General features: G+C 39.6%; 2 protein-coding genes across 2 annotated transcripts; one reads left to right on the forward strand and one right to left on the reverse strand.

Annotated features, from left to right (window-relative positions):
- The first annotated feature begins 128 nt into the window (after positions 1-128).
- On the forward strand, positions 129-5,312 carry LOC136444777 (centromere protein Q-like). Its single transcript, XM_066442524.1, has 9 exons — positions 129-244; positions 376-679; positions 1,084-1,225; positions 1,458-1,535; positions 2,018-2,090; positions 3,252-3,328; positions 3,813-3,882; positions 4,090-4,170; positions 4,382-5,312. The coding sequence occupies exons 1-9, from the start codon at positions 179-181 to the stop codon at positions 4,436-4,438; spliced, it is 948 nt and encodes a 315-aa protein (XP_066298621.1). The 5' UTR covers positions 129-178; the 3' UTR covers positions 4,439-5,312.
- On the reverse strand, positions 4,647-15,666 carry LOC136444763 (E3 ubiquitin-protein ligase CHFR-like). The gene is made up of 18 exons (XM_066442499.1): positions 15,441-15,666; positions 13,221-13,320; positions 11,957-12,066; positions 11,578-11,712; positions 10,860-10,918; positions 10,594-10,714; positions 10,312-10,486; positions 9,561-9,705; positions 8,990-9,226; positions 8,673-8,754; positions 8,086-8,469; positions 7,570-7,716; positions 7,166-7,249; positions 6,878-6,948; positions 6,580-6,667; positions 6,146-6,271; positions 5,725-5,800; positions 4,647-5,587 (listed from the first exon to the last, which is right to left on the reverse strand). The coding sequence occupies exons 1-18, from the start codon at positions 15,550-15,552 to the stop codon at positions 5,548-5,550; spliced, it is 2,292 nt and encodes a 763-aa protein (XP_066298596.1). The 5' UTR covers positions 15,553-15,666; the 3' UTR covers positions 4,647-5,547.
- Between the last annotated feature and the right edge of the window lie 880 nt (positions 15,667-16,546).

The raw sequence follows: 16,546 nt of genomic DNA on the forward strand, positions 1-16,546 counted from the left end.
AAAGTTTGATGGTGATTTTGTGAATAAGATATTTCATCCACTCTAATATTTCAATCTAAAGAGCTTAAGAAATATAAAAATACAAATTATTTAGCAAAATAATGCATGAAACCGTAACGAATGATTCTTTATCATTTAAGGACAACCATAAAACGCATAATGGTATATCCACCGTTTGATGGCATGCTGGGTAACATCCCGGAAGTTGGCGGTCGATTTGAAGACAGACCCTCAAGATTTCTCCGTAAGTTTGTTTAGAAATCGCGTAGGTTTGCTTTTCTACTTGAAATTAAACCAGGTGACTGTGCGCCTTTCTACTCTTGTGAACGCCATTTCTGTCTTTCATTGTCACAGATTCAACGTATTTTGCATTAGATCGACGCGACGTCTAGCCTACGGACAAACATGGCCAGAACAAAAATAACGAAGCGAGGAACTACAAAAAAGTCCACTGCAAGCACCAAAACAGTCACAGGCGGTAGAGCTGAGGAGCAGGGAAGCGATCGATCACAATACACGTCCTCCTCGTCTGGTTCTGATGAGGACAAGAGGCGTAACAGAGCAGCAAAGAGGACGCATTCTGACTCGGAGACCAAGAACAAGGAAGGGTCGACCAGAAAACGTCTTATGACGTCATCAGAGTCAGAGTCGCCAAATTCAACATCGCCAAAGACAGCAGGTAGCAAAATTTATTATATTTCACCACCCAGGCCCCTATACTGAAAAGGCCATTCCTGCAGAGGGGGCCGGATTTGGAAAAAAATCCATTTTGGACTGGGTGATTTTGGAATAGTTTATTTTTAGGGTGGAGTATTTTCAGAATCACCCATTCTTCCACAGGGGGGAATATTCTGTATTTGCTTGCAAATGATGTCTTATCCCTAATGATATATAGTAATAGATCATATCACTTGATATACTGGTACTATCATGTTACTACGCAATAGCTAACACTTCTTGGGAGATCTGTTTTGAGTCAGTTTACCAGATCAATGAGAAATGCTTGGCTGTTCACCTTGTTGAGGAGACATTAGAATTGACCAGTAATTATCGCAGTTCAATGAAATGATATTCTTGTTATAGCCAAGAGAAGCCAGCCCAAACGTCCCCTCTCTGCAGTTGAGTACAGGAAGAGGAAGATAACAGCAGCTGCCATGAAGAAATGGAAACCCATCAGTTCTGAGACGAAGCTGATGACATGGAATACCATGGACGCTGCAGTCACGTATGTTGAGATTTGAACCTCCTTAGTTGATAGTTAATTGTGGGCCTGCATGCTCCTTTAGAACTATAAGGCATGCTCAAAAAATTGTGTGTTTTAACTTCCCATAGTTCATGGGGTAAGCTATTTGATTTTTCGTAAAACATATAGGGAGGTGGCAAAAGTTTTAAGTAAAGCAAAGCTGTGTCTTCCTGATATTTCTTGGGGCTGAATCTTGTTCACTTTCACGTTCTAGATCTGTGCTGAGTAGCATTAAGCCTGGACGAAGGGGCTTCAATGAAGTGCAAGATCACCTCAACATCTTACGGGACAGGTACGCTCAACAAAAATTTTCATTATTTCTTAGGCCCAATCATATATTTTTCATTTGTTTGATTCCTAGTAATGATAGTTGATACACCCTCGTAAACCAGGACCGCCTATCGCTCGACGTTACATCGCGAGCGTAAGCGGCCCTGGTAAAATGGACCGCTGCATATGGTTATAGCTACGTCACCTGCTTCCCCTCATCGGAAGCAGCGCGCAAAGAACGCTGGGAAGCTATCAACCAATCAGGTTACGTGTTACATCGTTGCTTTGGTTACCCAAAACAAATATCGGCTGACATTTGTTTTGGGTAACCAAAGCAACAATGTAACACGTAACCTGATTGGTTGATAGGCGGTCCTGGTTTACCAGGGTGAGTTGATACAGTCATTGACTTGTGGCTTTGTAAAGCTTATACTAGTTTAACACTGTTCCATTGCTGTATTATATTTACATCATTTGTTACATTGTATTTGTACTAAATTGTAGGATCTATGAACGTGTTAGCACTGCCAAAGCTCCTGCTAAGAAAGTGGACTACAGTGCCATCCATGCGAAACGGGTAAACCTTTCAAATTTTCATTACTTAAGTTACTTAGCTATGTATGCTGACTGAAATCTCTTTGAAATAGAAGTACATTTGTGTTTGTAAATGTTTGAACTTCCATATAGATACATAGCCAATTCTGTACCATTGTGTCATAGCTATCTTGAAATACATCTGAAATTTAAAGTTGTGTATGGTGATAACTATGGTATCTTGTTTTTCTCTCGTTTTTAATCATTCTTGAAATCCAGTAATTTTCAGCATTTTCTTTTCAACTATTTTTTCGGTACTGCTATCCTTGACTTTCCAGCCAATGAATGATTGACTAGTCTCCAACCAGACCCAATAGATTGCAAAGACCGTATCCAACTGGAAGAAGGAGCTTATAGTGCAATCTAAGGTCTGGAACAAGTCGGTCTGAACAAAGGCTATTAACATCTAATTGTTACCTAATCAAACTGTGCTTCTGTAAGTGAGTTTATTACTCTCTGTCGGCACGGGCGTGCGGCGCCATGCCGGGCTTACACCTCCAGGCCGCGACTGAAAGGCCGTTCACTTGGGCAGAGCTGTACCGCGAAAATTAAACTTCCCAGGAAAAATAAACTAAATGTTGCCAACAGAAAAGACTTGGTCTCTTTTTCAAAATCAATCTGTTATGAAGATCGCTACCAAAACTGCTTCAATCGTCACAAAATGCGATCAATTTTGACCAGTTACGTCGGAACTGTAAGGGCAATACCCGCCATGTAGTCACGTGGAATCTTGCAGTTAATCTCTAGTAATAGTGGCTTGAACCCGAAACAGTAAACATTGTCTACGAATGTTTTTGTAAGAACGGTTTTCCATGATGCCACAAACATCGCCGATGGGTGAAAGAAACTGCTATTGTTAGAGCTTTTTACTAGGCTCAACCAGGGCGCGAACCTCCCACTGGGACGTGCGCGGGTGACTGGGCTTGGTCATAAAAAGATTAGTACCCCGGACATTCGTACGGCTGTTAGCATTACAACGAGGAGGGGCAGCGGCACCTTTATTGAATAGAAATGCTCCGCCCTGTTTGAGTTGTAGCAGACCTTGGGTTGGCTATGAAAACTCCTTCTGCCTGTTGGATACGGTCTTTGCCAACCCGTAGGTCTGCTTGGAGACTATGATTGACTTGTTTTCTTCTGTCTGCAGAAAAGGATTCAAGAAGACTTAAAAATGCAGGAAGAACAACTGGCTGTCCTAGAGGCAGAGATCAAGCGGCTGGAAAGGTATTTGTTCATGATTTGAAATACTTTATTTCACGGAAAATTTCACGGTGTAAGGAAAATGGACATTTTCACTGAACTTTAACTTCACGGTGGCAGCAAGTGATTTACAGAACGGGTGTGTATAGGATCATAAATAATATCAATAGGTTTTTTCATGATGATGATACCGGTAAGTTCACTGTACAGAGGTGACCGTGAAAACAGTGAACATAAAGTTACATTGAAAGAAACAAGAATTACAGTAGTGAACCTTTAGCACTCTGAAGTAGCCGTTTGGCACCTGATGCCCTATTGGTTACAGAGTTAGGCAGCAGGGAGAAGGTTAATTACAGGGATGAGTACTGGTCCAGCTCAGTCAGGTCCAGAGGTTTAGGTCATGAGTTTTTGGTACATTATAGTTTTGGTTAGACAAGCACATTTGTGTATACTTGATGGAAGTCCATATGCAAAATGTTCGTATTTCATCAAGTGTGTTGTATTACAGAGGTGTATCAAAGAAGGAGAAAAAAGTGGATAGACTGAAAGTTGCAGCAGAGACATGTACAGAAATGGAGGTATATAGCACAATAGCTTACATTGTAAATTGCATATCATACATTGTACCCTTTACAATTGTCATGCAATAAAGTTATATCTAAATGTTTGATAGTCTAATGACAACACATTACAATATTTACACTGCACTGGCTGTAGTACATGTATATTGGTTTGTTTTTGTATTGACTTTCATCATTAACAAACTTGTTTTCTTCTGTCTGTAGCTTCACCCTATCCTTGAAAATCTCCCTGCACCTTGCCTGAACCTGCCTCCACTGACTACTGGTAACCAGCTCAATAGACAGGTAGGATAAAGAATTACTTTTTCCTATAACAACAGTATGTTTGGCCAACAAAAAAGGGTACATGTATTTTGAAGTAATCAATGTTGTATTTGTTAACCATCTACCATATCTTAAGATGTGTACTAACTGAGCTAAAATGAGTTCACATTTGATGATTGCTAACTTTTTTCAGCACTGTTGAAATGATTGCTGTTTTTTTTTTTTTTCTTAGGCTACCACAGGAAGTACTCCAGCAGAACTGCTGCAAAGTATACTTAATAGAGACTGAACATATGAAAGACATGCAAGGATGTCAAGGCCTTTAAGCTTTACAGGCTAAAGCACTAGTATTGTGTATTAAAACACTAACATTCTATGTTTTATGATAAATTATTTTAGTATCAAACACTGATTTTTGCACCACTACATCCATCTTTGTAAATACATGTACATGTACTTACGAACAGTCAGAGGAGGACAAATCAGAAACTCCAGAATATGTTTCAACAGTTCTTTAATGTCAACAACACCAACTACATCTCATTCAGTTTTTGATAAACCTTCAATAGCACCATTCATGCTAACTATGTGTACATATAGATGACTCTGATAGTCAAACGTAAACATATGTTTGGTTATATAGTGTTTTATCATAGCTAATCTTCTACCATGACAATGGCATGCATCTACAATATATTTCCTATTCATGATACCTGAGCTGACAGCTTAGACAAACATGCCTAACAAACTTGAGAAGTTTGATGGAATGTCCGAATGTATATACATAGCAACAAAATGATCCTGATTTGATATTACCAAGATTGTGAAAGATATTGTAATGGTGACATGCATGGTGATTATTTGAAGTAGTTTAATAACTGTATACTTTTAAAAACATAATGTTATTAAAACGTTTCAAGAATATAAAATGTTAGATTTATAAGTAATCTACTGGTGATAACACTGTTTTCTACAAACGTAACTTCTCACTATATTTACATACAGCAGTGCAAAAATGTACTACATGTACAAGTAGTTGTAACATAAGCTTATTACTTAATCACTTTTTGTCGACTGATGCTACATTGTATTAGCTCTACATCTGTCCAACTTTGTGTATTTGGACCATACATTGGATAAAAAAGTTTGGAGAGTTTGTATAATGGCCATTGTTGAGTTTTTTTCTAGCTATTTTCATTCTGTTCATTCCATCTTCTTACTTTGAGATCATGTTTTTTTTGACCAGTAAATAGCTTTCTTCACGTAAATGACTTGCAACAAGTCAAGTTTGAAATTAAATCTTGGTTCACACTTCACACTCAACAAGTGACCCTTTGAGCATAGCACCTTTTGTGAGGCAAGAGGATTGAAAAGTTCGCTGCTTTACGTGTGTGACCCTCATGTGAATCTGGTCTGCTCACAAATATGGCTGAAGTTTCTGCAAAAGGAGGACCAACAAATATAATAGTTATCACAGAACATATACATTTACCTTACAAATATATAACAAAGCAAATAGTATCAACATAATAAAGTTATCTAAGATTCTAGATGAAAAATGAAAGAACAGCTTACTTGGCATGATGAGGTTTACTGTGTTGAGTCCTACAATTCCTGCCCCAGTAACAATCTGGCCTAGACTTTGCTTCAGCTGCAAGTAGAGAACAATAAAACAACTGTGATATCCTTATCTCTCAAAAATCTTATGCTGAAGGCCATTCATATTATTTTCTGCAGTGGGTAGTCCTCTAGCAGATTTCATTAAAAGTGCAGGGAGTGTCTTGAAATAAACATTGATACTGCATCAGTCTAGTGGGTAGAGTGCTCTTTTTGTGGCTGGACTTACACAGCTGTGTGGCCCAAGAGCTTAACTAATGGAGATGGGCACTGCTCTATACACCAAATGTGCAGGGTTAACTTTAAACTCTAACAACTGAAGATCATAATCAATGTGATTTTTTTTAGAGTGCAGTATGGTTTTATTGGTATGTCTGACCTGGTAACTGGTCCCGCGGGATGTGTTTCCTGTACTGATAGGCCAGTTGTCTGAAGTTCCTCAGTCCACAGGTGTAACATATCACTGTGTCGGGGGTGACTGGGGAGGTGGGGCGGATGTTGGGATCTAGTAAAGGGTACATAAGAATTATACCACATTTGTTATCTCGTGGCTGTGAAGCCTTTCCTTCAGATTTGTATTATAAATCAATGTAGAGATGCTTTTATGCACTATATCACCCTTGCAACATAAGGACAATGTTTCAATTGATGAATAGCATAAGAACAACAAACATCAATACGAAATGTTATGCCTAAAACAGTAAGGGCAAAAGTTTATAGCAAAATTTTCTTAATACACAAGCTATACCATGGATCTAAAGTTCAAGAAGCTTTTTTTATAAAGCTTGTACTAAGATAATAATTATTTCGTACCGGTGACAGTATACTCTCCAGCTTCCAGTTTCTCCATACATTTCTGAAGGACGTCTCTCAAGGTGAGATTCTTGTCATCCAGGTAGGTCTGTGGGCACAATGTTATGCTTTACTTCCTACAACATCATTGAAATATTATGTACACAACCAAAGAGGACTTTGTTACCTACAACTTCAACCCAACTGTTTGAAAGACATGTAATTTTACTTTATAATTCTGTCAAATGTGAATGCAGGAATTTTCCCCATTAGATGTGAGAGAACCAACGAAACAAACTGGTTGGTTATACATGCTCACCATAAAGATACTGGACTCATAGTAATTGTTGTTGATGAGATCGTTGAGACACCTCCCATCAAAGTACAGATCTGCATACGGACAACAAATAGAACATGAACATTTCATGTACACTTATACTTGTCCCCAGTACGTGCGTCTGCACACAAATACACAGACAACCATTTGCTGCTCAGCTCCCCCCTTGAGATACCAAAGTTGTGAGAATATGTACTTGACCAAAACTTACATGTAATGCTTTCAATTCCTTAATTGTAAACAGACTTCAGAAGATGAATTATTTCTTACCTTTGAAGTTGTTGAGACATCCTAAACACCGGGGGTTGTTACAACCCCAGTACATGTGGCAAAACACTCTGTGGCAAAGGGTACCTGAAATATAATGTGCAATGTATGAAAATGCTCAGGATGAATAGATTACAAGACAACAAGCTTAACATTTCTGCAGACTTTTTATGTTGTACAAAGAGATAAAATCATGTCTTTGAGACCAATAGCCACCACAAAAATGTCACAATTCTTTGTTTCTCATCTCACCAGATTTGCATAAGAGTTTCGTTACAATTTTCTCCCCAAAAAGATTAGAATCATTGTTATAATTATCGTAGGTGATTTTTGCACAGAAAGCACATTTCCAGTCAACTTCCCAAATAAGCATTGGAAGACCTGCAAAGTCGTGCTTGGTAACTTACATTTCTGTGATGGGGAGGGGGGTGTCTCCCTGGTCCTGTCTGGCATGGGTTTCCAGCAGCACTGGCACATGACGTGGTTCTGGTTCACCTGGCACACAAACTGGCATGGCTCCGGAGGGGGAGGGCATGGTCCCGCCAACCTTCGTGCTGGGAAAAAGAAATCAAATCACAATTAGGCCACAAGCCTTTTTTATGTGAAAACACATGCATAACAAAACTTCAGTGAAAAGATTCCTTGAATGAAATACTTACTTTAAAATTATGGCTTGATTAATGAAGTCAATGGAACAGTTCAACCTAAGTGAATATCAAGATGTCAAAAAAACAAATACAGAAAACCGACCTATTCTAATTAATAAGCTGTGATTGAAAACCTTGATTTTATGTGTTTATGATACAAATACATGTATATTGCCCGTGACTAATGCTTTGTGACACCATGATACAAAGAAATCCTTCAAACCTTGAATGTCTGCCAACAATAACTTCAGAAGATCAGTGCATATTGAAATTCACCTCTTTCTTCTGGACTTCTGTCTTGAGAAGACTGTGATGATGTAGACACAGATGAATCTGTTCTTGTTGACGTGGGAACAGCGGCACCTGGAGCAGGTGTGGTAGACGACACAACGACACCAGATGTTTGTGACCCCCCTGGATCAGAGGCAGGGGGAACCGGCGTGGTTCCGAGAATGCGTGGGTCGTACATAGAGATTCCCTGTCCCATTGATACGGGGGCTGGGACACTGGCTACCCCTGTAGGCGGGGGCTGCACTACTTGTGTTACTGTAGACACTACTGTGGGTCCCACAACACGTGGATCGTACAGTGTGATCTCCTCTCCCATCCTCACAGGGCTCGAGGCAATACCTGTAGACACAGGTGGGGTCACCAGCGTGCCTGTGAGGGAAGATATATCAAATCATATTCACGGGATGCCACTTGTCAAATTAGCCCTTGCAGTACATGCAGTTGACAAAAAAAAGTATAACAAGTTTAAGTACTGAAGTAAGAACCGGTAATGCTGAAGTCAGCCTGAACTTGACATTGTTTTGCTAGTGATGTTGTTTGGAAGTACAGTAAGAATGATTGACAGGTCTGACCTGTGACCTGAGCTGCAATAGTTCCGGCTGTTTGTGGAGCGTAGTCAAGACACTGTCTACAGATGGTTCTGGGGGGAGGGCGCTGCAATAAAGAAAACATTCTGTTGTTACATTCTATGCTACGACAGATGCTCTGAAAATATCTGAAAACTGTAGAAGTGAAAGAATTGAACTTTATTGAAGAAAATACATTAGTGGTGGGTCCATTAGTCTTCCAGGACAAAGAAAGGCCCTCATTTTCGATGTTGAGTCTTGGCAAACCCATACAGTCTTTTGGGATGAAAGAAAAAAACAACAACAGTAGAACCTACACTTACAGAAGATACATGGTGCATTCCGTATGGATTGTAATACGCTCTCCATCCTCTAGGGGTACTTCCTCCACTCAGGCTGGCGTCTTCGTGACCGGAGTCGGAGTCACTGTACTCATCGCTGTATGACTCGTACTCCCTTCTGTGATGGCTGTGTTTCGGGTACAACATGTCGTCTGTGATTTTGTTCTTTTTGTTCAACTCTGCCAGGTCTTCCTCACTTCTCTTCTTCTCAGGATGATCCTGAAGTTCAACAGTTCAAGGATTATTTTAGTGTCTAAATCAATCACATTTCAGCTGCATTATACAATAGAAAGTGGCTAATACACATACATGTACTACTGTAAATGCAGAAATGTTTGCGGTCGTTTTATGTTCACGGTTTTGCGGCAAGCCGCTTCACCGTGAACTTAAAACTACCGTGAACATTTTTGTCCAATACTGTAGCAGCGTGTGACTATAGCACGATCAGTCAATAATTTGGGTAAGTCCAATGTTTGCATTGGCAACTTGCATGTATCAGAACTTGCATGTATCAGAAATAGTATTAATAGACTTGAGATTTGGCTCTACCTACCTTAAGGTACACCTGCACCAGGTTGTTGACGATGTGGTTCTTACTGATGCGGTCCACCTTGTTACGGCAGGACGGACACAGGTTGGACATGTCCATCCACTGGGAGTAGCAGCCCGCGCAGAAGGAGTGCATGCACGGCTGCAGACTGGACACAACAAGATTTAGATTTTTAGATTTTATTGGGATTGCGACAAATACAATACACGTGAGATACAGGTAGCAATTGCTGGTGTTGTGACCCATACATAAAACACTCCAGAACATGTAGCAAAACATGAGGTAAGGTGTCAGAAGGGAGCGGGTCCATTTTCCTGAGGAAGACTAAAGCTCTGGTTGAACAATTGCTGAATATACCCCACTTGTGCGGGATAGATAATTAGAACTTTGAAGCACACTTGAAGTTTGAAAACTCTGCAGTACTTTTTAACAGAGATTACTTGAGAAATGCATCCAGCAGCATAAATTGAAATTACATGCATAGCCTCAGACTTGACATTTTAGAGGAAAGGGAACACAGAAGAGTCCAGTTATGGTGCCTTGTGAAATACTGATAGTATTCTTAATTCAAAATGCATTTAGCTTATGCATTGTCCAAATAATGATTATGTATAGTGAGCATATGGCAATACATGTATTTCCATTGTTATACTTATATAAAGCTGCTTTTTTGATACTTGTGTTCCGTCTTCAAAATAGTGTTTGAGTCATATCTATTCTTGAAAGACATTCTGACGTAGATGAGGGACCTTACCTGATACAATCATGCAAGATGTCCTGACACACTCCACAGAGAAGGGTCTCTTCCATTTCATCCCGTGGGGGTGGCTTTGGTTTGATATCTTTAGAAGCTGCAGCTCCTTTATCTGACGATGGCCCAGCCACCTGAGAATCCCCCCTTTTGAGAGTGGTATCTTCTTTCTCAGCATCTGGTGGTTTGGAAAAGAATTTTGATTACAATTATTCTTTGGTATACAAAATTCCGAGAAAGATATTCTAAAGGATTGTTTTTATCAACATCTGATATAGAATTTACCTTTGGTGCCTTGCTCTGCAGCTGATGTACTAGCAGCGCCACCTGTGGCGCTAGCTGCAACTGCAGCGTCTGGCTTTGTTTCTTCCCTGGGCTTCTTGGGTACTGGTTCACTTTCAGAAAACTGGTGTAGAAAAAAAAAACATTTGGGAAAATATTTCAATATTCCTGACAACATAGAAATGTCTTCATTTGAATCATTTCACAAATGCTACAACACATACTCCACAGTGTGCTTTGTTTTGGAACAGGTATTGTCATTTTCTCACCTCCTCTAGCTGTCTCTTAGTCGCACCACTGGCACCACTGGCATTACTGGCTTCTGAACCTGTAAATGATGATAAACAACATGCTTTAGCATTGCAAATTACATTGAAATTAAAAGGCTGTCAATGTCTTGGTTGCATCTCTCAATATACGTTGATATAGAATAAAGTACATAGAAATCAACTGCTGAGCTGTCTATGTCACTACCATACTCCTGTATCTGTGCCCCCCTCCCCAGAACTCACCCATCTCTCTGTTAGACAGTGTGTAGTCTATCGTAGACCCCTCAGTGTCATACCATACTCCTCAGTATATGCGCCCCCCTCCCCACAACTCACCCATCTCTGTGTTAGGCAGTGTGTACGTAGTCTATTGTAGACCCCTCAGTGTCACTACCATACTCCTGTGTCTGTGCCCCCCTCCCCACAACTCACCCATCTCTGTGTTAGGCAGTTGGTACGTAGTCTATTGTAGACCCCTCAGTGTCATACCATACTCCTGTATATGTGCCCCCCTCCCCACAACTCACCCATCTCTGTGTTAGGCAGTGTGTACGTAGTCTATTGTAGACCCCTCAGTGTCACTACCATACTCCTGTGTCTGTGCCCCCCTCCCCACAACTCACCCATCTCTGTGTTAGGCAGTTGGTACGTAGTCTATTGTAGACCCCTCAGTGTCATACCATACTCCTGTATATGTGCCCCCCTCCCCACAACTTACCCAGCTCTGTGTTAGGCAGCGTGTAGTCTATCGTAGACCCCTCAGTGTCACTACCATAATCCTGTGTAATGTCAAGCAGAGATGCATTCTCTTCCTCTTTCAGTCTAGCCAAGTCCTGGAAAAGGTATGCTATGTCTGGAAGAAAACAGTATACAACACCTTTAGCAACCTTGTAATTCAGATACTTACATATGAATGATATACAATGTTAGTAACATTCTGAACAAAACAGACCTGAAGAATACGAGCAAACGGGATGGCACGGGCAAGATATACCTCAGATGTAAACAAAAACAGTTATTGCTTGTATTGACTTGAGTCTAAGAAACATTTATCTATGGATCATCTATGGAACCATATGTACAGAGTTGTTCCTTACTTTGCTCGGTGTTGTTCTTCTTGAACACAATGTGGATCTCATCTCCATGGTTCAGTTCCCACTTCTGCCCCTTCCCAACCTTGGTGTTGTTGATCATGGTTCCATTTGTACTGTAGACATAAGGAAATTGATTTTTAAATAAGTGGTTTATTGTTATTTTGTATCTATTCAATACAACAGTCTCCAATGTTTTATGTTAAGGCCACAGCAAGTAAATTTTATGGATGACATCCTCCGCAGACTCCAAAATTAATGAGATAGGGCGGAAAAAAACAAGGCGGGCCAAAAAAAACAAGATTCCTATATTTTCAAATTTTGAGATGTCTTGTTAAACAAGAATTGAGGCGACGAAATATGATATCATGACCAACAGCTATATTCCTGTATTCAACCAAATAGATGTGTATACATCTCAATAGACTAACTACAACAAATGCAGAAAAGAGCTTGTTGTACCATCATCTGAAGCAACTACACTGGGAATTCGTATGCGATGAAACACCTTGTGTATACAGCTCAATTAACTAGACCCCCCCCCCCCATTATTTACATAATGTCCTTGCTAGAACAAATGCAGAAAATAGCTTGTTATTATACCATCATGGGCAGGAACTACACTTGGTATTCATATGCAATGAAACACCTTAGACTGTCAACATTAAACTGTTCTTGAAGATGTGTATACAGCTCAATTAACTAGAACAAACGCAGAAAACAGCTTGTCATACCATCATGGGCAGGAACTACACTGGGTATTCATATGCAATGAAACACCTTAGACTGTCAACCTTTACGACATATCTGCCAATTTTTGGCATGTTGACCACCGTCGGAGGACAATGAAATTTCTTGTTTTTTATTTCGAAATCAGGCGAAAAATTAATGAGCGCGCTGATGTCATCCATAAAAATTACTTGCTGTGGCCTAAATACTTAACCTCATTGCTTAAACTTATTAGTAATTTCCTGCACAAATATGGGAGAAAAAATTATTGGTAGAGACATGCGTGGAAAACTAAAAATCTAAACACCTTTTTGTTTTGTTATAACATGAACAGATATAAACAAAATGAAAACAAAAGTATTGTATGCCAAAAGATAGTTACTCAAGCAACTGGATAAAAGTCAATAAAACAGTTTTGAAACATTCAGACGTTTCAGACAGCCTCAGTGTCTAAAGGAAAGAACTGGACAACCAGCTTTTATACCAAAACTCTGAATTGATATTTTAAAAGTAATGTAATTTGTGAATAACACAACCCCACCTTGTATCCTGTAGAAACACCTTCCCTGTGGTAGGTTCCCTGATCAGTGAACAGTGAGAGCTGGACACAAGCTTGTTCTCTGGAAAGGTCATATCACCAGCTGGAACAAATAGGGACAACCATGGCATATTAAATATCATACCTGAGGTGCACAGGAACAGTCATCAGACTATCAGAGCTGTCAACCCAGGACTGAGGTGTTCAAATGTTTTTTCCTAGAACTATTATAAGAGTAGAACTCATTGTTACCTGATGCAGTAGAGGTCCTCATTAAACAATGCCTGGAGTTACATGTACATGCATCTGTGCAATGTTTAAGTGCCATGGCCATGGAATGGCTAATATAACCAGCTGCCTGTGAAGCTGGTGTATTATTCTGAAACGTGGGTGTATAGTATTCAAATGCAGATTCCTAGAATCCACAACTATATATCACAAATTGGTCAAAACCAGTTACTAGTAGCAAGGGATTTACCTCCTTGCTAGTAGAGGTACTCAGAAGCACACATGAAAACTAGGACAGGGATCCGGACTTAAAACCAACACTAAACTTCAAAGATTGAATTATATACCAATACTAGTATGTAAACTGTATATATAAAAAACAAAGACGTTCTCCCTTTCAATCAATACATGTGTAGGAAAATCACAGAGTGTATGAAATATGCAGGTATTGACAGGGTCAGGTATAATCTTTATGCAATAGGTGTAGCAAAAGGTTGCTCTCAAATCCTTGCATCATCATGAAATATTGAAATCTAATAAAAGTCAGGTAAAATGGCTTTACATGGTTAAAAGCTCTTTCAATCTATCATTTCTGACATTTCTGGGTTACCTTCAGGGCGTAGATGAATAGGGATGACTACAGGATGAAAGATAGGAAATACATTATCTCTTTTAAAATTCACCAAAAAGACTTTGTGTCTGTTTCCAAGCACAGCATATTTTCACTAATTGTGTGCAACACAAAAAAAATCTAAAAACATCGGTATCAGTTGTTAGAATATCAAAGAAATCTAAAATGCATTCACTGTGTGATGATTTCGTGCTAGAGCAGTCAACACGAAATACCGCCAACATAAAACCACTGTGAATATTTGAAGATTTACAGTACTCTGAATACGGAGCAGCAGTTGTCTCTAGGATACTGACTAAATCGCGCTCCTGGTGGCCGGCCTGACGGTTACCGCCCCCTAGTCATTAACCCCAGCCAGCGAGAGATTGTGTAACCACAGGCTAGCTAAAGTCTGACGCATCTAGATTTTTCTGCACAGTTAATTCAAGAATTTGCAGTATCTTTGTACCTTTGTTAGTTTGTAATTATGCAGAGTTTGATTTCACAATTAAAACAACAGTGAGAACACAATACAAATGCTATCACCTGGTTGCAAGTGTGATGGATTTATTGTAAAAAATTGCAAAAAAATGCACTTACAAATAGTGTAAATATTTCAACATAAACAGGGAAAAATATAAGATCTTGAGTTCATGAAAGAAAAAAATTCTTAGTTACTGAGTACATTATGTTGATTTTAGCATACTTCATCTTGTTATACACGTTTTCTTGATTTGTTAGTAAACAAACATTGTAAACAGTAACTCTATAACTGATACCCTAATTGCTTCTTCACTCTAATCTATGCAAATGACTGTCGAGCAATTAAGGATTTCAATTCAGATACGGCTCAGGCCCACTTAAATAGATGTAATTATGTAGAATGTGTTTTTATTTGTGTTTTTATTTATCTCCTGTTGTAATCACCTTCATGAATAGGGTTGGAAAAAATATACTTTTTGTTAACATTTTTTCTTCTTCTCTATGTCATCAACACTTCAACCTGCTCAGTAAAATCCTAACATTTTCTGTAATGTCATCATGGTTTATTTCAGTTTCGCAGCTCGCATAAATTCTTTATGCCTATCAATAGCATATCACAGACGTTTAACTTCACTTGGCCTTCCCGCTTCCCTGAAAAAATCCCCAGGTCGCAAATGATTGATGAACCGAAACAAGCCATGAATGTTAATGCCTCACACCCATTTGAGAGCATTTATTCTCAAACGCCTGATGACTACTGATGCAGGGACGGCCAAACAGGAAAAAGGTGGAGTTAATTTCTTTGCTCCCAAAGTCAAACACTTCCCAATCAAGGATCTAAACCAACGAGAGCGGCTAAGAAAAATATTTTGAGACCGAAAAATGCGGAAGAAATTGGATACCTCTCCTTCCAATGGTGAATCTGTCCTTGTTGATGGATACTGGCGGCGAGTCCACATCAGTAGTGCTCACAAGCTGTGCCCAAGGCTCTCTCCCTTCTGCTTCAGCCGACATTTTGCGAAAACGTGTGGAAAAACGAAGAAGAAACGTTGGAGAAATGTAGGTAATGTTGTCTCTCCCTCCTTTTGTCAGCTGGAGAGGTCAGGGGTCAATGACGAAAGCATGCAAACAGAACAGACAACGCAGTCATTTTTATACATTTTCCGAACCAATAATAATTCCATGAATCAAATACATAAGCAATACAATGTGCAGTTATAGCATAGGTGGTAATCGTTACAATTTTTTGATCAACAAATGATATACACGTTGCTGCAATCAGTGAAATGTAACATTTGTTGCGTTATGATGCGTTGAAACGCGGGCAAGCCTAAGCAAGTCAGCTGACCTCGAGTAACCTTGAAATAATGCCATGCAATGGCGTCATCTTGCGACAAAAAGTAGAATTGCAATTGGATCAGGTAAAGGTATGAAAGGGAAAACAGTCATATTCAACTGAGGAGAAGGATGATGGCTTGTCAAGTAACTAAAGAGAAGTGCCATGAGGCTTTGCTATGGGTGAGTGTCATCCTGTTTAGTTCCAGGTTATACCAGTAACCTTCACCGGTAGAGTCTGGAGCTAAAACAGGAAGACATTCAGGCCAGCTTTGCTACGTATAACGGGTTTTCAGCCAAGCCACAGGTCATCCCAACTCTTCTCGATAAGTGTCTTATTTTAGAAACAAACAAATATCAATACTAGCGCTGACCGTATCCGATAGCTAGGCCACTAGAAATTTCAATAAGGTCCCACCTGGATGACGACATCTTGCTAAAGTTTTTTCAAAAACCATTCAGTTGCTTGAATATCTTGCTAAAGGCTATTGTACTTTGTACGCTCAATGAGGTTCGTTTTAACATATCCCCATGGTACGCCCTAAGTTAGGAAGTGCAGATAGATGTAATGTAACATCTTTCTTTACCTTTATTAGAGTTATAAATCATTTCACGTTCTACTGGGTCAATGACGTAGTAGAATATTCAGTGGACGTAAGGACCGATGACCACT

Source organism: Branchiostoma lanceolatum, chromosome 1 (genome assembly GCF_035083965.1).
Source record: "Branchiostoma lanceolatum isolate klBraLanc5 chromosome 1, klBraLanc5.hap2, whole genome shotgun sequence".
In the NCBI taxonomy this organism is placed as follows: Eukaryota; Metazoa; Chordata; class Leptocardii; order Amphioxiformes; family Branchiostomatidae; genus Branchiostoma; species Branchiostoma lanceolatum.